Genomic DNA, 22,473 nt, shown 5'->3' with positions numbered 1-22,473 from the left:
GGTCCCCCGTGCCTGCCAGGAGCTATTTCTGAGCAGACAGCCAGGAGTAACCCCTGAGCACCGCCGGGTGTGGCCCAAAAACCAAAAACAAACAAACAAAAAAGATGGCAGGGAGGTCTGGGGTGGAACATGACAGAGTATGGAAACACTGGTGAAGGGAGTTGATACTGATAGTGGGATTGCTATAAAAATAAAATATATGCCGCCTTAAACTCAACTTTCAATAACTTTGTAATCATGGGTCTTTAATTAAATAATTATTTTTAAAAAATTAAAGACAAGATGTTTTTATGGGCTGGAGTAATAGTACAGAGGGTAATGCCTTATACACAGCTAACCTGGATTTGATCTCTGATACCTCAGATAGTTCCCCAAGCCTGCTAGGAGTGATTTCTGAGTGCAGAGCCAGGAGTAAGCCCTGACCACTGCTGGGTGTGGCTCAAACACAGACACACACAGATACACACACAAACACACAGGCAAAATAACATTTTTGTGTAATTTAGACAAACATATTTTTAAACAGTAAGCATGAGACATCTTCCTTTTTACATGTTTGTGTGCTCTGTCTGACTTTGAGCCAAACCCAAACTGTTGAATCAGTGTGTGTGTGTGTGTGTGTGTGTGTGTGTGTGTGTGTGTGTGTGTGTGTGCTATGCCTTCTCCAGAGTAATCCAGAGGAAAGCTATTTCTTTGTTTTAGTCCACATCCAGCAGTGCTCAGGGGCTACTCCTGACTTTGGCCTTGGGGGTCACTCCTAGAGTGCTCAGGGGACCATCCAGTGTCAGGGAGCAAATGGAGCATACACTGAGCTAGTTCTCCAGTTCCATAGTAAAGTAATTTTTGCTGGATTCTAGAAACTCTGATTTGCTGGACTGAATGAGATGATAGTTTTCTGTAGCAAGGGTAGATTACAGTCCAGACTCTGATATACTGCTGCTTGGGCCAGATGATCAACATGACATTCATTTCTCTTGTCCTAACATCTTGTGGGATGTTAGGGCAAAACTCTATAAGTTTGGCCAGAGGTCTCATGACTCATCATCAGCTAAACAGTGGACAGATTTTATTTTATATTTTCAATTGTTTGGGCCACACCTGGCAGTTCCCAAGGCTTATTCCTAGGACCCCTTACTACTCAGGGATCCCTTCTGGCATGTTTGGAAGACCAGATAGGGTACTGGGGATCAAACCCTGGTCAGCTGCATGCAAGGTAAGTGCCCTACTCACTGTACTAATGCTTTGGCCCCATAGTGAATGGGCTTAAGTTGTTAATAACTGGTAATGAAGATGTGACAGAATGATATTAGATCATGAATCAGAGAAGAGCAGTGATGTGTGAGCTACAGTCAAGCATCCTGGCTCAGATTCTGCCACTTGTCACCCAAAAGATGGCAGCCCACTTACTTGACTTACTCATCTGCATTTTCTCATTTTTGTCTGTTTTGGGCCATACACTGAAATGCTCAAGTGTTCTTCATTCAGAAATTACTCTGGTTGGTGCTTGAGAGACCATATGGGGTGCCAGAGATCAAACCTGGGTCAGTCACATGCAAGGAAAGCACCTTACCAACTGTATTATTGCTCCAATCCCATAAAAATAAATTTCCATATTTTTTAGTGGTAGATAGGGTCAAAAGTATGAGTTTTTCTTTAATAAGTTGCTTTGAAGATTAAATAAAGAAATTTTCCTTAAGTGCTGGAACAAAATAGCAGCAGCCTATGGTCATTCTCAGTGGAAACTCCTGAGAGAAAAGGCCTCCCTGATATCTGACCTGAAGAAAGAAATAGATACACCACCCCCTCTATCTCTGATCTGCACAAAAGGGAGACACCTGGTATTCCATTACAATCACTAACCAACCTTTTATGACACCCCCCTTTGTTTTTGTTCTTACAGCAATTATCTCAGGAGTTAAACTAAAATAGTGGAAATTTGCTAAAGCATTAGGAAAAGATTATAGGAAAAATATAATATTTTACAGAAGAAATCAAAGCAGCAATTAAGTACTGAAGAAAATGCAGACAGAAAGCAAAAGAAGGGGCTTCTTGTCCTTGGGGTATTAAATGTGATCTTAAGCAGATGAAGACAAAAGCAACCCCTTCTTGGGAAAGATGAGAGAACACTGGCATATCAAAATTATCACCAGAATTTTAGAACTGGCAAGGACTTGGTCAGGTTTAGCTTCCCATATTTTGTTGTTAAGTGAGACTTTAGGAGATGAAATAGTATTATTTACATTAACACAAAGAAGTAGAATTGGGGGGGGCAGGATTTGGGCCACACCTGGCGGAGGCGCTCAGGTGTTACTCCTGGCTCTGTGCTCAGAAATTGCTCCTGACATGCACAAGGGACCATATGGATGCTGGGATTCAAACCATCGACCATCCTGAATCGGCTGCCTGCAAGGCAAATGCCCTACTGCTGTGCCCCCAGAAGTAGTATTTTATATAAAAACTGTACTCATTCGAAACCAGTTATTGTTTCTAGGAAAGCAGAGAAATGATCTCAGAGCCTAAGAAATGCTTAGAGGAAATACTGGCATGGCACTGATTCTCTAATGACCCACTGAGTCTTGAGGTTCCCATACAAGAAATGGAGAAAATAATAGGATCAACATGATGGGGTTGTAAGAAGCGAAAGAAATAACAACAGGTACTGGATAGTTAATGCCTCATAAATGTTATTATTTCCAGCTTAGTCAACTAGTTTCTATGAAGCTATGAACTATTTCTGGTGACTACCTTCCCCACTTACAAGAAATGTTTTGAGCATGTGGTTATGCTAACCACCAACAAGTACACTTGCTGATACTGAAAGGTGTTAAGACTCAAAAGAATATAAAGTAAGAACTAAATTTATTTTAACATGTATTTGTGTGGGGTAAAGATTTAATACGGATTATACTAGGGTGTCTGGGTATAAACTGAATGAGAGAAACCCGCTAATATAAAGAAAACTGTCAGGAATAAATCTGGTGTTAACTATTTTAGGTATAAAAGATAATATAGCCAAGCATTTGAAAATCTTTTACAGATCATTTCTATTTTACTTATGGGCTTACCATGGAACAAACACGCAGAGCAGCGCAATGCTTAACCTACTAAGGCTTGTTCTAGGCAATCATTGAAGATAAATAAAATAAACAACACTATGCACAGCTGGGAACTAAACAAATAGCTTCCATTGCCCCAAAGGGACAGTGCTTAAGTTAAAGAAAGGTTTAGAAAAATCCATGGATAATGGTATTTTAAAAGCAGTTATCAAGAAAAAGTTAAGAGCGTTTTGTAGAGATGTGTAGAATTCAAGGTGATGAACAATTTGGTTTTTCAAATGGAATTATACGATTTATTCATCCTGGTCTAGTTGAACCTTTACTTTGACTAAACATGGACTTTCTTAGTCCTAATGGAGGATGAAAATAAAAAGATTAGTTAGAGCAGTGATATGTGGCAGTACTTGCTCAGCTTATTAAGTGGATTGCCTGTGGTTTTGAAAAGCTTCCTCCTCTTAATAGTCATATTGGAATCCACTAGGTGGCAAGAACACAGCATACTACGTTAAGGGTCATTCTTGCATAAGAAATTAATGCATCAGTCCCTAATTTGGAAACCTGTGGTCACTCAGCAAGACAGAATTTGTCTCCCTTCTTTGGTGTAATGATTTTTATTTTGTAATCTCTCTTGGGGTAATTCCTTACAGGCTTGGCATGTTGAGAATCAAATACTTCTTCTAACAATATGGTCATGATTCTCTGCTTGGCTGATTTAGCTCAGCATTTAAGTAACCACTAATCTTCTGAAAACACCAGGGTCTACTTAGAGAAATCCCGGTTGTCTGCAAGGATGGAAACAAAATCAGCATGGAGGAAGCATTAGTTACTAAACACAAATCAATCTTTTTTTTTCCACCTAGCTATGTGCTATGTCAACATCAGTGGCTTGGTTTCTGGGCAGTAAGTCCTTACTTTGGAGGTGCAAGACCAATTGGGTTTGACAAGCAGGGGAGATGAGTTGGGGAAGTGGGAAATGTAAAGAGTTTATTGTAGTTTATAAGAAGAAATCAAACTATTTTCAGATGGAGGAGTCTCACAAATATGGAGTAGAATTCAGGAACAAGAGAATGAATGCTCTCTACAATGGCCTTTACAAAAGTCAAGTCCAAGAAAAACTACTCTCTGTTGGGATGGAGAGTAAATGGGCTGCGATATAAAGTAGTAGTCAGATTGTTGGAAACCAAGTGAGTTCAACTTGTAAAAGTTCATTAAGTTTTTATGTGCAGTCTTCATAATTTGTATGTCTTAGTGATTTTAGACTTTTGCTTTCTCCTTCCTTCCTTCCTTCCTTCCTTCCTTCCTTCCTTCCTTCCTTCCTTCCTTCCTTCCTTCCTTACATCCTTCCTTCCTTCCTTCCTTACTTCCTTCCTTTGTTATTTTTTGGTTACACCCAGTGGCGCTCAATGGTTACTCCTGGCTCTGCACTCAGAAATTACTCCTGGCAGGCACAGGGGACCGTATGGGATGCTGGGATTCGAACCACCACCTGTCCTCGAACCACCATCTGTCCTGGATTGGCTGAGTACAAGGCAAATGCCCTACTGCTACGCTATCTCTTTGATCCCGATTTTAGACTTTCTTGAATGTATTTTATATTTTAATGAGAAGATTATTTAAAGAATAACCTAAGACACTCTCTGATTTGAGAGAAAGTGAATGAACTCTTACAAACTATCATGCATCTGTGTTTATTTTGTGGCATATAAGATGACTTTTTTTTTTTTAACACCACCCATCACCAGTGCAACATTCCCATCACCAATGTCCCAAGTCTCCCTCCTCCCCACCCGACCCCCGCCTGTACTCTAAACAGGTTCTCAATTTCCCTCATACATTCTCATTATTAGGACAGTTCAAAATGTAGTTATTTATCCAACTAAACTCATCACTCTTTGTGATGAGCTTCCTGAGGTGAGCTGGAACTTCCAGCTCTTTTCTCTTTTGTGTCTGAAAGTTATTATTGCAAGAATGTCTTTCATTTTTCTTAAAACCCATAAATGTGTGAGACCATTCTGCGTTTTTCTCTCTCTCTCTGACTTATTTCACTCAGCATAATAGATTCCGTGTACATCCATGTATAGGAAAATTTCATGACTTCATCTCTCCTGACAGCTGCATAATATTCCATTGTGTATATGTACCACAGTTTCTTTAGCCATTCGTCTGTTGAAGGGCATCTTGGTTGTTTCCAGAGTCTTGCTATGGTAAATAGTGCTGCAATGAATATAGGTGTAAGGAAGGGGTTTTTGTATTGTATTTTTGTGTTCCTAGGGTATATTCCTAGGAGTGGTATAGCTGGATCGTATGGGAGCTCGATTTCCAGTTTTTGGAGGAATCTCCATATCGCTTTCCATAAAGGTTGAACTAGACGGCATTCCCACCAGCAGTGGATAAGAGTTCCTTTCTCTCCACATCCCCGCCAACACTGTTTATTCTCATTCTTTGTGATGTGTGCCATTCTCTGTGGTGTGAGGTGGTATCTCATCGTTGTTTTGATTTGCATCTCCCTGATGATTAGTGATGTGGAGCACTTTTTCATGTGTCTTTTGGCCATCTGTATTTCTTCTTTGTCAAAGTGTCTGTTCATTTCTTCTCCCCATTTTTTGATGGGATTAGATGTTTTTTTCTTGTAAAGTTCTGTCAGTGCCTTGTATATTTTGGAGATTAGCCCCTTATCTGATGGGTATTGGGTGAATAGTTTCTCCCACTCAGTGGGTGGCTCTTGTATCTTGGGCACTATTTCCTTTGAGGTGCAGAAGCTTCTCAGCTTAATATATTCCCATCTGTTAATTTCTGCTTTCACTTGCTTGGAGAGAGCAGTTTCTTCCTTGAAGATGCCTTTAGCCTCAATGTCCTGGAGTGTTTTACCTACGTATTGTTCTATATATCTTATGGTTTTGGGGCTGATATCGAGGTCTTTAATCCATTTGGATTTTACCTTCGTACATGATGTTAGCTGGGGGTCTAAGTTCAATTTTTTGCAAGTGGCTACCCAGTTTTGCCAACACCACTTGTTGAAGAGGCTTTCTTTGTTCCATTTAGGATTTTTTGCTCCTTTATCAAAAATTAGATGATTGTATGTCTGGGGAACATTCTCTGAGTATTCAAGCTTATTCCACTGATCTGAGGGCCTGTCTTTATTCCAATACCATGCTGTTTTGATAACTATTGCTTTGTAGTAAAGTTTAAAGTTGGGGAAAGTAATTCCTCCCATATTCTTTTTCCCAATGATTGCTTTAGCTATTCGAGGGTGTTTATTGTTCCAAATAAATTTCAAAAGTGCCTGGTCCACTTCTTTGAAGAATGTCATGGGTATCTTTAGGGGGATCGCATTAAATCTGTACAGTGCTTTGGGGAGTATTGCCATTTTAATGATGTTAATCCTGCCAATCCATGAGCAGGGTATATGCTTCCATTTCCACGTGTCCTCTCTTATTTCTTGGAGCAGAGTTTTATAGTTTTCCTTGTATAGGTCCTTCACATTTTTAGTCAAGTTGATTCCAAGATATTTGAGTTTGTGTGACACTATAGTGAATGGAGTTGTTTTCTTAATGTCCATTTCTTCCTTATTAGTATTGGTGTATAGGAAGGCCATTGATTTTTGTGTGTTAATTTTGTAGCCTGCCACCTTGCTATATGAGTCTATTGTTTCTAGAAGCTTTTTGATAGAGTCTTTGGGGTTTTCTAAGTAGAGTATCATGTCATCTGCAAACAGTGAGAGCTTGACTTCTTCCTTTCCTATCTGGATTCCCTTGATATCCTTTTCTTGCCTAATCGCTATAGCGAGTACTTCCAGTGCTATGTTGAATAGGAGTGGTGAGAGAGGACAGCCTTGTCTTGTGCCAGAATTTAGAGGAAAGGCTTTCAGTTTTTCTCCATTGAGGACAATATTTGCCTCTGGCTTGTGGTAGATGGCCTTAACTATATTGAGAAAGGTTCCCTCCATTCCCATCTTGCTGAGAGTTTTGATCAAGAATGGGTGTTGGACCTTGTCAAATGCTTTCTCTGCGTCGATTGATATGATCATGTGATTTTTATTTTTCTTGCTGTTGATGTTGTGTATTATGTTGATAGATTTACGGATGTTAAACCAGCCTTGCATTCCTGGAATGAAACCTACTTGATCGTAGTGGATGATCTTCTTAATGAGGCATTGAATCCTATTTGCCAGGATTTTGTTGAAGATCTTTGCATCTGCATTCATCAGCGATATTGGTCTGTAATTTTCTTTTTTCGTAGCATCTCTGTCTGGTTTAGGTATCAAGGTAATGTTGGCTTCATAAAAGCTATTTGGAAGTTTTCCTGTTTTTTCAATTTCATAAAAGAGTCTTGCCAAGATTGGTAGTAGTTCCTCTTGAAAGTTTTGAAAGAATTCATTAGTAAATCCATCTGGGCCTGGGCTTTTGTTTTTGGGCAGACATTTGATTACTTTCTTAATTTCCTCAATAGTAATGGGTGCGTTTAGATATGCTACATCCTCTTCATTCAATCGTGGAAGATTATAAGATTCCAAAAATTTATCCATTTCTTCCAGGTTTTCATTTTTAGTGGCATAGAGTTTCTCAAAGTAGTTTCTGATTACCCTTTGAATCTCTACCATATCAGTAGTGATCTCTCCTTTTTCATTCCTAATACGAGTTATCAAGTTTCTCTCTCTTTCTTTCTTTGTTAGTTTTGCCAGTGGTCTATCAATCTTGTTTATTTTTTCAAAGAACCAACTTCTGCTTTCGTTGATCTTTTGGATGGTTTTTCTGGTTTCCACTTCATTGATTTCTGCTCTCAGCTTTGTTATTTCCTTCTGCCTCCCTATTTTTGGATCCTTTTGTTGAGCACTTTCTAATTCTATGAGCTGCGTCATTAAGCTATTCAGGTATGCCCCTTCTTCTTTCCTGATGTGTGCTTGCAAAGCTATAAATTTTCCTCTCAGTACTGCTTTTGCTGTGTCCCATAGGTTCTGATAAATTGTGTCTCCATTGTCATTTGTTTTCAGGAAGGTTTTGATTTCCTCTTTGATTTCATCTCGGACCCACTGATTATTCAGTATGAGGCTATTTAACTTCCAGGTGTTAAAATTTTTCTTCTGTGTCCCTTTGTAGTTTATATATAATTTCAGGGCTTTGTGGTCAGCAAAGGCAGCCTGCAAAATTTCTATCCTCTTGATATTATGGAGATATGTTTTGTGTGCTAACATGTAGTCTATCCTAGAGAATGTCCCATGTACATTAGAGAAAAATGTGTATCCAGGCTTCTGGGGGTGGAGTGTCCTGTATATATCTACTAGGCCTCTTACTTCCATTTCTCTCCTCAGGTCTAGTATATTCTTGTTGGGTTTCAGTCTGGTTGACCTGTCTAGTGTTGACAATGCCGTGTTGAGGTCTCCCACAATTATTGTGTTGTTATTGCTATTATTTTTCAGATTTGTCAACAGTTGTATTAAATATTTTGCTGGCCCCTCATTCGGTGCATATATGTTTAGGAGGGTGATTTCTTCCTGCTGTACATATCCCTTGATTAATACAAAATGTCCATCTTTGTCCCTTACTACTTTCCTAAGTATAAAGTTTGCATCATCTGATATTAATATGGCCACTCCTGCTTTTTTTTGGGTGTTGTTTGCTTAGATGATTTTCCTCCAGCCTTTTATTTTGAGTCTATGTTTGTTCTGACTATTCAGGTGCGTTTCTTGTAGGCAGCAGAAGGTTGGATTGAGTTTTTTGATCCATTTAGCCACTCTGTGCCTCTTAACTGGTGCATTTAGTCCATTGACATTGAGAGAAAGAATTGTCCTGGGAGTTAGTGCCATCTTTATATTAAAGTTTGGTGTGTCTGTTGGTAAGCCTTGTCTTAAAGTATGCCGTTCAGTTTTTCTTTTAAGAATGGTTTTGAGTCTGTGAAGTTTTTGAGCTGTTGTTTGTCTGTGAAACTATGTATTGTTCCTTCAAACCTAAAAGTGAGTTTTGCTGGGTGCAGTATTCTAGGCGAAGCATTTATTTCATTGAGTTTTGTCACTATGTCCCACCACTGCCTTCTGGCCTTGAGTGTTTCTGGTGACAGGTCTGCAGTAAATCTCAAGGATGTTCCCTTAAATGTAATTTCTCTTTTCGATCTTGCTGCTTTCAGAATTCTGTCTCTATCTATGGGATTCGTCATTGTGACTAGGATGTGTCTTGGGGTGTTTTTTCTGGGGTCTCTTTTAGTTGGCACTCTTCGGGCATGCAGGATTTGATCACATGTATTCATTATCTCTGGTAGTTTCTCTTTAATGATGTTCTTGACTGTTGATTCTTCCCGGAGATTTTCTTCCTGAGTCTCTGGGACTCCAATGATTCTTAAGTTGTTTCTGTTGAGCTTATCATAGACTTCTATTTTCATCTGTTCCCATTCTTTGAGTAATTTTTCCATTGTTTGATCATTTGCTTTGAGGCTTTTTTCCAATTTCTTCTGCTGTATGTAATTGTTATGCATCTCATCTTCCAGTGTACTGATTCTATCCTCAGCTGCTGTTAACCTGTGGGAAATCTCAAACATGTTTTTCTTCAATTCATCTACTGAGTTTCTCAGACCTGTTATTTGATCTGAAATTTCCATTTGGAGTTTTCTCATTTCTATCTTCATATTCTCCTGATTCTTTTTAGTTTTCTCTTCTATACTTTGTTTGAGTTCTTTGAACATGTTCCATATTGCAACTCTAAACTCCTTATCTGAGAGACTGACTAGGTGGTTGATCATGTTCAAGTCATCAGAGTTGCCATCTTCATTCTCTATGTCTGGCACTGGCCCATGTTGTTTCCCCATTGTCACACTAGTACTGCGTGTTTTTCTACGTGTTGTGATTGTATTCATTGGCTAAATGCTGTGCACCGTCGCGAAGGGGAGCGGAGCAACCGTGCTCCTCTGGCTTCTCCCTTTCTGGGCGTGTCGACTCACCTCCACGGAAGGCTCACAGGAACGCAGGCTGGCAGATGGGCCGCACCCAGGATGAAATCAGGCCAAAAATGCAGGACAGCAGAGTAGAGAGGCAGAACGGTGCTGGCATCTGAGATCCAGCGAAGTTCAGTGGCTCCTCCCTTTCTGGGCCTGTCGACTCACCTCCACGGAAGGCTCACGGGAAGGCAGACTCCCCGGAAAGTTCACAGGAAGGCAGGCTGGCTGATGAGCCGCACCAAGGGTGAAATCAGGCCGAAAATGCAGGACAGCAGAGTAGAGAGGCAGAAGGGTGCTGGCATCTGAGATCCAGCGAAGTTCAGTGGCTCCTCCCTTTCTGGGCGTGTCGACTCACCTCCACGGAAGGCTCACGGGAAGGCAGACTCCCCGGAAAGCTCACAGGAAAGCAGGCTGGCTGATGAGCTGCACCAAGGGTGAAATCAGGCCGAAAATGCAGGACAGCAGAGTAGAGAGGCAGAAGGGTGCTGGCATCTGAGATCCAGCAGAGTTCGGTGGCTTAAGATGACTTTTTAACCCATGAAAAACTTCTTAAAAGTTTGGGGTTGTCTTATATGATGGTATACGGTATGCTGAAACTTACTCCAGCTTCAGGAATGAGTGATCTGCCCCCCTCTTACTGCTGCATCCCATCCAGCTGCCAGGCGTCATCACTCAGTTCTCTGTTTGTCCTGATTAATCTTTCAGTTACTGAGCACTGCATCCCATCCAGCTGCCGGGTGCCATTGCTGGTATATAGCTTTCCAGTGCAGGCTCTGTTCAACTTTTATGGGACACAAAGGAGGCACTCTATCTCTATCTCCCTCTAGCCATCCTATTAATCACTGCACCCCAGAGCAGCCAGCTGCTCTTGGAGGAGCCCCCTCTCCCTGCTCTCAATGGAAATCATAATTTAAAAATCACAGTCACTCACTACAAATGACAAATATAAAATGATTGTTGACACTCCAAAGTCTAGCTTTATTAGACATATACTGTTAACTTTGAGGGTTCTACTCTTTTTCTCTTAAGTTTATTATTTATTTATTTGGTTTTTGGGTCACACCCGGCAGCACTTAGGGATTACTCCTGGCTCCATGCTAAAAAATTGCTCCTGGCAGGCTTAGGGGACCATATGGAAAGCCTGGATTCGAACCACCATCCTTCTGCATGCAAGGCAAACACCCTACCTCCATGCTATCTCTCTGACCCCTCCTCTTAAGTTTTTTTTAATTTCCATTTGGTGTGCGTTAAAAGAGAGGTAGTTTCATACAGCGAATATAGCCCAAACCCTATATTTTAACAGGAAAAGTAGGGAGTTGAAATATACACCCTGTTGCCTCATATGCCAGAAAATACAGTAATTATATTTTTGAAAATTTAATTTTGGGGTATTTTGGGCTACATTCTGCAGTTCTGGGGCTTGTGTTCTATTCTCTGGGGTTGCTCTTGTCAGAGACCATGTGTTGTGTGGGATCAAACCATGTGTTTGACTCATCTGTCTGCCACATGTCTCAACCCCCTTACTATCTCTCTGGCTCTCAGCACTTATTTTAATTATCCTTGCCTTGACTATATCAATGTTCTGAGTTATGATTCTGGGGCATACTTGGTTTATTATAAAAATAAAGAAAGTATGTCTGTCTACTGTTCCTCTGTACATTTTTTCTAACCAAGTTACTTTAAACTGCACTCTGTCAGGTTTAAAGGGAAGACTTCCTGAGTACTTGCTGTGGGCTTGGTACATGTTAAATTGTAACATGTTACAGTAAATACTAAACTCTCTATTGCAAGGTGTTTTAGGAACTGATAACATGTTTCACACCTGCTCTTGAAGATAAGATAATAAAATAAGCTAAAATTGAATTATTGAAGATAATAATTGAATTATTTCAATTATGACAGCTTAGCTTAGATGCTTACAGAACAAAAAAAAAAGTGACTCATTCCATCCTTTTATTCTTGCTAAGAGAATAGACCTGCCTAACTAATGTATTGTTTAGTTTCATAGAATAAAGTCATCTTAATAAGAGAAGTAATTTAAATAATAGATTATTTTGTTGCTTGCTGGAGGTTTTGTCATGAAATTGTTCTTTAGAACTTCTGTCAAAATTGTTTAAAGTATTAAAAAATGTTTGCTTTGTAAAAAATAAAATAAAAATAAAGTTAAAATATATTTTATATTAACTGAGGCTGATATGGTAAGTGCATGCCTTGCATCTATGAAGCCTTGACTTTAAACCCTTGCAGCTCCCCACCAAAAATAAGCAAACAACTAAAAATAGAAGCCTTGAATATAGAATGGAACCACTGCATAGGTCACTTACATACGACTTTCATGAGAAAAATTACTTATTATCTGAACCTCTCGATTGCAGGAACAACTGTTCAGAGGACCAGAAACATGCATGGGGCAAGATAATCATTAGTCCTGAAGTCAGGAGCTCTAAAATCTCTATCTTTGTAACATGGATATGAAGCTTCTTCTTTGTGTCTCTGTCCCCTGGGTTATAAAATTAAGGGAAAGTCTACAGATAACAAGATAATAATTGAAAAGAGTTTGGAATTCCTGATGAAATCTGATAGAATCATTGCCATTTAGGATGAATACTGAAGATTATCACCAATAAAGATGATGGCACTAAGGAAGAGGATTGTTGTCTATACATGGTGGTTAGTTATATGCAGAAGTGAAGCATGAAGAAATAAAAGGACTATGAGCCTCTATTACACAAAATTCCTATAGCCAATAAACTACTTCAAGGGAATATGCTCCAGAAAGAAGATATGGTAAGAATCCTTGTGATGGGCATGGACCAGACTGATAAATGACTATAATTCTAGTTGCTTGTATAATGTTATATCAGAGCTTTTCCTGATTTAGTAATTTGAATTGCTAAGTTATCCTAAACATATTGTTACAAAGACAATATTGGCCTAGTTTTTGTATTCCTTTAATTGTAGAAGTGTTTAGGTATGTTCTAAACATCATCATTGAATTTTCACTTTCTTCCTTTCCTTAGGAGTTAAAATGCTGAATTTAGTTAGATAAATAACTACATTGAGAACTATCCTAACAATGAGAATGAATGAGAGAAATAGAAAGCCTGTCTAGAGTACAGGCAGGGGTGGGGTGGGGAGGAGGGAGATTTGGGACATTGGTGAGGGGAATACTGCACTGGGGGGTGTTCTTTACATGACAGAAACCCAACCACAATCATGTTTGTAATCAAGGTGTTTAAAGAAAATATTATTAAAAAATAAAAATTATGCAAAATAGCTCATACTTATTTTGAAGCATAATAAACTTGAAAAATAAAAAAGAGTTAAAATGCTTGTCTTTTAGATTGTTGTTGCAGATATAGCCTTGAATCTGACTTGAGTCTTTGAAAAACTATGATTGGTTCAGGGAAAGCATAATTATTCTTCGTGGAACAGAACTTCTCAAACGTTTCTCAGGCTGCAAATTGTTAATTTTATTCCCTGCTGGTAACTCACTGTAAGTTTGATTTCAGGAAAATGTTTTGAAAGAAAAGGAGAGACTAAGAGCATGATATACAACAAGTCTGATGCTGAGACTTCTAGTTTTTAGAAGGACCTTAACTTGGTTATTAGGTAAAACCAGGAAGACCAGAAAAACCTCAAAAGAAATGGAGAGATAGCTGCAGAATATATAAAGAATCTCCCTAGTTTCAGGACTTATCCACTGAATTACAAGACATATTTAATAATTTATTTCAGAAGTCCCATGTCCAGACATAGCAGAATTCATCAGCATAAAGGGTTAACATAGAAGGAAATTTTACTTATCCCTTGCGCTGCCTATTAAAATCTATCGAGAATGAACCTGGCCACACAATAACAACTCAGAGAGTTAAGGTCCACATCTGTTCACTGAGGAGCTCACCTTTTAGCTCTTGCTGAGATGGGCACCCAGTTTTTCTTTCCTGATCAAGCTTGCTGCATAGGGAATCTGCAAAATAAAAAACAAATCTTTCCAGGTAAGCAACATTTGGAGACAGGTGCAATGGAGACCTTTGTTCATGTCTAACCAGCTTGACTAGGCTTCTGGGTAACAGACAAAAATCCCAAGCTAAAAAGCAAATCTGGGGGGAGCTGGAGCTATAGCACAGTGGGTAGGGCACTTGTGTTTCATGCAGCAGACCTGGGTTTAATTTCCCCAGCATCACATATGGTCCGCCGAGCCTGCCAAGAGTAATTTCTGAGTGCAGATCCAGGAGTAACCCCTGAGCACTACTGGGTGTGGCCCCAAACCAAAACCAAACAAATAAGCAAACAAACAAACAAAAAAAAATAAATCTGCTACAGAATTGGTGGTCACACAGATTGCTATTGACAGTTAAATAGACTGATTCCACAGTCTCTGAGGTGCATTTCACTGAAAAAAGTAAACACAATTTTTTAAAGAATTGTACTTAGCAATATAACATATTTATTTTTAGGTGCAAAAACTAATTTATGGTATTACAAATACATGTTCCAAGGTCACAAAAGAAGAATGTGGCTACAGACAAGTTCAAACATAATCTCTCATTTAATTAAGAATGGTGAAATATGTTATCACTGTAAATTAGAAAAAGATGAACTAACTAAATACAAACTATTGCTCTGGGTAATTTCCCAATAACTACTAAGAAACATCAGAAATAATTGCATGGCATGAAAAATAGGCCTCCTGGGAATTCTACCTGGATAAACTCGAAAAGTACTTTTCACTATTGGGCTTCAACTGAAATCTTATGACAATTAATAGGCTGCTTTTTTGTTAGAAAATTCAAATGGTTGAAATTGAACAACATGTATTATCGATATTGGCTTCTACACTAATCCTTTAAAGTAGTCTATCATAGTGTTCCTGGCCTTCATTATTACAGAGATAAACTCAAGACTATAAAGATTTAAATGGATATTATATTCAAAAGAACATGTATTTTTCAGACTTCTAAAATGTATCATGAACTATGTATCATAATCTATAAAAGCAACAAGGAAAATAAACTTCATTTATTTCAGAGAGGAAGTGTTTTTGAAGATAGTTACATATACTTTCAGCATATTTATGTTTTTTATTCCTGATCTATCAGTTCATAAATAAAAACCTTTGTGAGTGTAAACAAAGTAGAATCTATAATGATTCTAGAGACTAAGAACAGAGCCATTTTGCCATAATAACTAGCCCATTGAATCAAATAGTCTTTTTAATGGAAAAAGTGAACTCAAAGAACTGCTGCTTTTTTTTTGGTTCATAACCACCATAAGGATGTTTTGATCGAAATGCATCAGCTAAGGGGCACTGGTAGCAGCACTAAAATGAATGACTCAGATAGTGCCATAAAAAGTTCAGGGTCCTAATCTCCTCTGTGAAGGCTTGAGCTGCGGTCGGCTAGATAATGATGACAAGCCATGTATAGAGGAACCTACTCTAATTACAGCTTCTTTTCACTCAAGGTTATGCAACACCTGCTATGAACAGAATCACTGGAATCCTGATTTTCCATTGTGGTGTATACTGCAGCATGTCCCAAACACACAGATCACATCTCTCATCTCTCATCTCTCATCTCTCATCTCTCTCTCTCTCTCTCTCTCTCTCTCTCTCTCTCTCTCTCTCTCTCTCTCTCTCTCTCTCCTCTCTCTCTCTCCCCCCCTCTTTAGATTCACAATACAATAGAGCCTTGAATGAAATTCTAGTGTTCAGGATAAGACACAAAAATGATGTGAACCTTGGGGTAAAGGCATGACTGGAAAAAATATGTTCAGCCACCACAAGGATATAGTAAGTATCTGTATTTTGCCTAGTCAACTAATATCAGCACAGGTCAGGTCATCAACGCCAGCAAACTACTCTCTTCATTCCAAGAAAATTGCCGAAGGGCAATACTTTCAGATCTAAGCCACAATGTCCACTTTTTTTCTCTTTTCTTTTGATCAGAACCAACAATGTAGTGTTTCATTAAGATGGGAAGGTGATAGGGAAAAAGAGAGAAAGGACTCAGGAATAAAGACATTTCTAAATAAGCCCATTTTATACCTAAGCCTTCAAATTGGAATTTAACTCTGGGTGAAAAATTATCCCCATTCAAGCCATGACTGCTGTGTTTATTTCATTTAAGTTAGACTGAAACCAAGAACAACAAAGACAAAAGAGCAAATTGTTGTGAGTTAAAATTTATGTATCTTGAGGGAGAGGGGTAGTACAGTAGAGTGTTTGCCTTGCACATGGCTGGCCTGGGTTTGATAGATGGTACCACATATGATCCTCCAAGCCTGTCAGGAGTGATCCCTGAACACAGAGTCAGGAATAAGCCCTGAGCACAGTTGGGTATACTCCCCAAATCATATATCTTTAAGACACAGTCATGCTCAATGAATAAAAGAATAAGTAAAGAACTCTGTCCACAAGACAAACCCCTTCCCATGCATAAGGCCCACTTATTCATGGAAATGACTGTTTTGTTGATTCTAAAATGTGCCTTTTCCTCTTCCATCTTAACATTTCTGAAATTGTCTGCATTATAATTGATGTACCTTAACAATAATAGTTGAAACTTTGTTATGATATATCAAGTTATGTGCCTTTTTTTCAATTTCAAATCCTATGAAATGCAGTATTGGATTTACAAAGACACCAGAAAATATTCCTCAGCTTAGAAATTCTGATCCTAAAGTTTCCATTAAGGATAATTATTCTACATACATCTCATAGATTATAATTAATAAAGGCTTTCCTTTTTTTCATTTAAAACATCTTGAACATCATCAAGATTGACATTAATCAAATAACAACAAAAGTATAAAAAACACCCACAAAACCCTTCAAAGTTTTTAATGTGACATCTAAATTATTTAGTTAGTTCTAATTTAGTAAGCACATTGGAGTCTTATTGACAAAGAGAACCTAGTTATGCTAAGAGAGTTAACCTGAGTGCAGACATTAGGAGAAAAGTAAGAAAACAATAGAACCAAGTTGCATGGCCAGACGTCTCAAAAACTGCCAAGGGACCAACAGGCACCCATCAGTCTATCTCTGTTAATGCCACTGTTAATGCCACTTTCATCCAAGTTCAGATTTGCAGCAAGTCCTATAATTTACAAAAATCTTTTGTGAAACAACAGAGTTCAAAACCAGTAACACTTCCTTATCTCATTTGAACAACCCAATTCTTATCCAGAGTGGTCATTTCAAACTATCATTGTGGGAAAAAGAAGCAACTACATTATGAATAACCATTTAAATGGTGTTTAAATAAAGTGCAATACTTAGAAGCTGGAGTGATCATACAGTGGGTAGGGCACTTGCCTTGTGGACTCTGGTTTGCCTCCCAGCACAACATATGTCCCCTGGAGCCCTTCTAGGAGGGATCCCTGAGAGCTAGGAGTAGTGGCACCAAAAAATAAAGGAAGGAAGAATGGAAGGAAGGAAGGAAGGAAGGAAAGAAGGAAGGAAGGAAGGAAGAAAGAAAGGGACGGAAGGGAAGGAAGAGAAGAAAAGGAAGGAAAAAAAGAAAGCCCAGTAATTGTTTTACTTTTAAAAATTATGTGAACCATATTTTAAAAGTTGTCTGGATTGAGACTGTAGAAAGCTCATTCTAATAAATACTACATCATTCCTATGTCAAGACCAAGCCGCTGGCCACTACTGCAGTCACGAGAAAGCCTTCCCCTCTCACTGCAAGACAGCGCTGTGCCCTCACCATATGGAAGTGGTCTGATGCTTTCTACAAGTCCACAGTGAGCCAAACATTAGTATTGAACCCATTGATTGGACATTTTAATTGAGTCTTTTAATGAAGAACTTTCCCCTGACTGCATGTGACTGCAACTTTCTAGAGAAAACAGTAGAGGGCACTTCAGGACTAGCTCATTTTTTCCATCTGTGCCTGCCTCTTGGTCTCAATCCTGCAAATTTAAGGGCTGTGCCTTTGGGTCTAGCCACTTAGCATGTGCTCTCTGTTGCCGCTTTCTGATGTCCTTCAAGAACTAGAAACCTTCAAGAAACCCACCCTAGTGACTGGCCTCCACATGCACATGTTTAAAAACTAATTTGGAAATTAATAACAAAGGGGCTGGAGAGCTCAGACAGTGCTAAGACTTTGTCTTGTACACAACAACAGACCTGGTTCTTTCTACACATTGTGTATGATCCCCAAATCTCCACTAGGAGTGATCCCTGATTACAGAGTCAAGAGAAAACCCTGAGCATAGCTGGGTGCGATCCCAAAACCAACCAAAAACAAATAAACAACAAAATAAAAAGGTTATTAAGGTCATCATGACAAATTAAATCATTCAACTAAAGTTATTAAGTTTAACATTAAGGTTATGTTGTTAGTCATATTCCATTCCTTGGTGGAAAAGATTTATAGGAGGGTTTTGGGTCACACCCAATGATGCTCAGGGATTACTCCTGGCTATGCACTCAGAAATCACTCCTGGCTCAGGAACCGTATGGGATGACGGGAATTGGACCAAGGTCTGTTCTGGATCAGCAGCATGCAAAGCAAAAGCCCTACCGCTGTGTTTTCTCTCCGGCCCCTCCTTGAGGAAAAAACTTTAACAAAAGGTTAAAATATCTTCATCAAGAACTTTTTGGGGGGGAGAGGGTTGGGGATTGGGTCACATCTGTTTGTGCTTAGGGCTGTATTCCTATCTCTGTGCTCAGGGTTTACTTTTTTTTTTTTTTTGTTTTTGCATTTGGGCCACATTCGGTGATGCTCAGGGGTTATTCCTGGCAATGAGCTCAGAAATCACTCCTGGCTTGGGGGGCCATATGAGACGCCAGGGGATTGAACTGCAGTCTGTTCAAGGTTAGCACAGGCAAGGCAAACCCCTTACCCTTGCACCAGGTCCCTCAGGGTTTACTCTTATCAACTTGAGCTTACTTGCTGCTGGCAGTGGTGCCAAGGATGAACCCAGATCCACTGCATAAAAGCATGTGCCTTACCTGCTGAACTAACTCTCCTGTCTACAATAAATTTATTTTAGCCCTGGGCTCATGCTTTACCTGTAAAGGTCCCAAGTCCAATTCCTGACAGTACGTGAACCCTTAAGTGCTGTTGAGAGCGACTCTCCAAAGAGGAATCTTTTAACATTTGCAATATTGTGAACATTAAACCACTAAGTCGAGGTCTTCAACTTTTTAACCTAAGAAATAATGAACTATGCTTCCAAAGTTGAATACATTTTCTCCAGTATCACAATTTGCCAGTGAATGAAAAAAAAGTGCTCTTTATTACACATAATAACATTTTCATTAGCTTCTTAGGTTTTGAATCTTTTGAATTTGGTTCTAGTAATAAGAATACATTTCTTTGCTCTTGTAAATAAACCTGGCTCTATAATGAAGATATTCTAAACATTTGAAAACTTAAGGCAGGGGCAAGAGATGTACTTTGAACAAGCATGACTAAGTATGGCTGAATTTAATTTTAAGTTCTTTTGAAAAAATTTAGCTTCTATTTCATATATAAATGTTAAATAAACTCTATATGCTTTAAATCTCATATTGAGATAAGTGCAGATTCATATATAAATGCACAAAGACTCAATCATTCAATGCTATAGTCATCACAACTTTGTAACAAACTGGAGAAGGAAGTGATGGTGCAGAAATTATAGTCAGCAGGGAATCAAAAAAATGGAAGCACCAAAGAAATTCATAAGTTTTCCTTCAATGGCAATGGCACCCAAGATGCTCCCAATATAAACTTTTGAATAAGAACATCGTGTAACTGCATAGAATAAATGCACTGTGGATCTATGGGAATTGTTATAAAATATGATGGTTTTAATATATTTGAATTCTCCATGATTGCAGGATAGGGTGGGTTTTTATTTCATCTAAAGGAAACAAAATGCCTGGTAAGTGACTCTTCTGTAATAGATAGTCTGTAAACTTTAAATATAAAATAATAAGATAATTTTGTGTGGGTTGTTTTGTTCTAAGGGAGCAATGCATATAGCCATATTTACTGACAAATTAGATCATTCAACTAAAATTATTGAGAAAAATCAATATTTGTGATACCTAGTGATTTCTTGGTAATTTTTAGAATTTTCTTAAGAACCCTGCTCCCCCAACACCAGCAGGCACTTTAACAACAAACTAAATAAGAGACCAGATTTCTGTCTGTGTGACTTTGAGTCCACTGTCTCAATCCTAAAGCCAATGGCATTATATGAACATAAGTTCTATCTCCAAAATCATATATCCAACTTCCTGGGTAAACTTAAATACTTCTATGTGCTACTTTGAGAAGGAGTATTGCCATTAAATTGGCAATTGTGTGTGTGTGTGTGTGTGTGTGTGTGTGTGTGTCTGACTGTGTATATCCAAACATGACTTGCCTGTACTTTTTGTTTATTTGTTTTGGGGGCCACACCTGGTGGTAGTTCTACACTCAGAAATTACTCCTGGCAGGCTTGGGGGATCATATAGAAGGCTGTGGACCAAACCCTGGGTTAGTCCCGAGTTGGCTTTGTACAAGGCAAACATCCTCCTCGCTGTGCTATTGCTCTGGCTCCTTGCCTGTACGTTTTATTACACATTGTATCTACAGAGCTATAAGTTAGACTCTCTAAAGGGTCATTGGGTTGAGGAACTACACAAGAAACAATAGGGACAAGTCTTGAAATAAAAATCACAGATCTTGAAGCTAGTTAGTTACAAAGGCAGCACAGTAATAGGTTCTCCATAAACACTGCAATGACTTCCTGTAGGAGTTTGGATGGTAGTTACAGAGTGCAAAAGAACACTTGAAGAAATTAGGACCACTCTTGGCAAATGCGGAAAAGGAAAAAAGGATTCTAAGGCTGATAAATGAGACTGTCAGAGCTGAATGAGGGGCCCCATAAATGACTCATTCAACTTGTTTGTTGAGAGCTACTTGATGGAAGAAACGGTTCTTGGTGCATGAAGCAGTATGCAATCACAAGGTACCTTCTGGTAAGGAACATGGGAAGAGGAAGCAATAGGAAGGACTAATCACATCTGCTTCACCAATTGATAGTGTTAACCCAGATGAGCTTTTGTGGATTTTGGAAATTAGGTGATACCTATAGGGTTGGGATCAAAATTCTAGCTTCTCCCAAAGAACTGAATTTGTGATCAGATGTAGTGTAGAATCAAGAGGAAAGACTGTATAGCACTCGTCAAGGTGAATAAGTGCAACACAGCATAATAAAAATGCTTAACAATACCCATTTGCATTTTACATGTAACATAACCCTCCTTTTCTATCGATAATTTCTGCTTATTACAAGGATGCCATATCATTCCCTCTTCTACTAAAAAAATCAGGTATAAAGACATTAATACTATATAAGTGACTTAAACACTTAAACAGGGAAACTTCATGAAATAAATACTTCTCTTCTTTCCAAATACCTGTTTTTCTATACTCAGCACTCCCCTGATATCACTCGTTTTTTTGTTTTGTTTTGTTTTGTTTGGTGGGGGGCATACCTATTGGTGCTCAGGGATTACTCCTGGCTATGAACTCAGAAATTGCTCCTGGCTTAGGGGACCATATGGGATGCCAGGGATCAAACCCAGGTCCAACCTGGGTCAGTCGCATGCACTACCAATGTGCTATCACTCTGGCCCCGATAACATGAATTTTTGACTGCATGTGTGGCAACCTTTTAGAATCTTAGAAGAAGATTATAAGTCTATATGCCCAGCAAGAGATGAGTATATCTTATTACCTAGGTATCAAACCCAAAGAAGAGCAGATACATTTTTCATTTGAACTCTGGTGGGGATTAGTCATCAATCTCCTCAGAAAATCCTTTTACTCACTAGTAAACTTCAGAATAAAATGAGTGCTAGCAAAATCAAAACAAGAAGAAAGATGTTTTTTTATAAGAGGCATCTTATATTCAGATGATTATCAGAGCTGAGTTGTGAGCCTAGCACTTGAGATCAAAGAAATCCTTAGCAAAACTGTGATGAGGGACAAGCTACATTCCTATCAGAATTCTCAGAATGGAGTAAAATTCAGTCTTATCTGATTATTTTACAGAGAACTCTCAGCAGATTCTATGAATACCAGCATGATTTCTCCTAAGTGGAAAGGAGAGCACTAACAACTCTCTTTCCAAAAGAATCTTGACAGAAAGCTAGAGACCTACCTTTCTAGAAAACACAGAGCTACAGTTTGTTGGTAAGACTTGGCTTAATAATATACAGCAAGCCAAATGAATCATGGAGCTGAGAATTCCCCACAAAGTCAGTGGAAATCTATCAAGGTGACTAAAAATATTGCAAGTGACTCAAGGGCCAGTAACAAATAGGTAAGGGGCTTACACTTTCTCTGGCACGGCATATAGTCCTCTGAGCACTACCAGGAGTGATCCCCAAGCACAGAGTTAAGAATAGCCCCTCAACACTTCTGGGTAAGGTCTACTCCACCCTCCCTAACAAAAATTAAAACAAATAAATAAAGTATTGTACAAATATGGAACAATATCCACT

General features: G+C 38.8%; 1 protein-coding gene across 1 annotated transcript in view; it reads right to left on the bottom strand.

Annotated features, from left to right (window-relative positions):
* SKOR2 (SKI family transcriptional corepressor 2) overlaps positions 1 to 22,473 on the bottom strand; it is a 57,319-nt gene that overhangs the window by 1,394 nt on the left and 33,452 nt on the right. The window contains exon 7 of the mRNA XM_049781507.1: positions 13,885 to 13,950. Within this exon, the coding sequence (XP_049637464.1) occupies positions 13,888 to 13,950 (63 nt within the window). The 3' untranslated portion in view covers positions 13,885 to 13,887. The remainder of the gene's footprint in view (positions 1 to 13,884; positions 13,951 to 22,473) is intronic.

Source organism: Suncus etruscus, chromosome 10 (genome assembly GCF_024139225.1).
Source record: "Suncus etruscus isolate mSunEtr1 chromosome 10, mSunEtr1.pri.cur, whole genome shotgun sequence".
NCBI classification, from domain to species: Eukaryota; Metazoa; Chordata; class Mammalia; order Eulipotyphla; family Soricidae; genus Suncus; species Suncus etruscus.
Note: the sequence above shows the minus strand (reverse complement) of the source record. Positions and strands in the feature narration are given on the sequence as shown.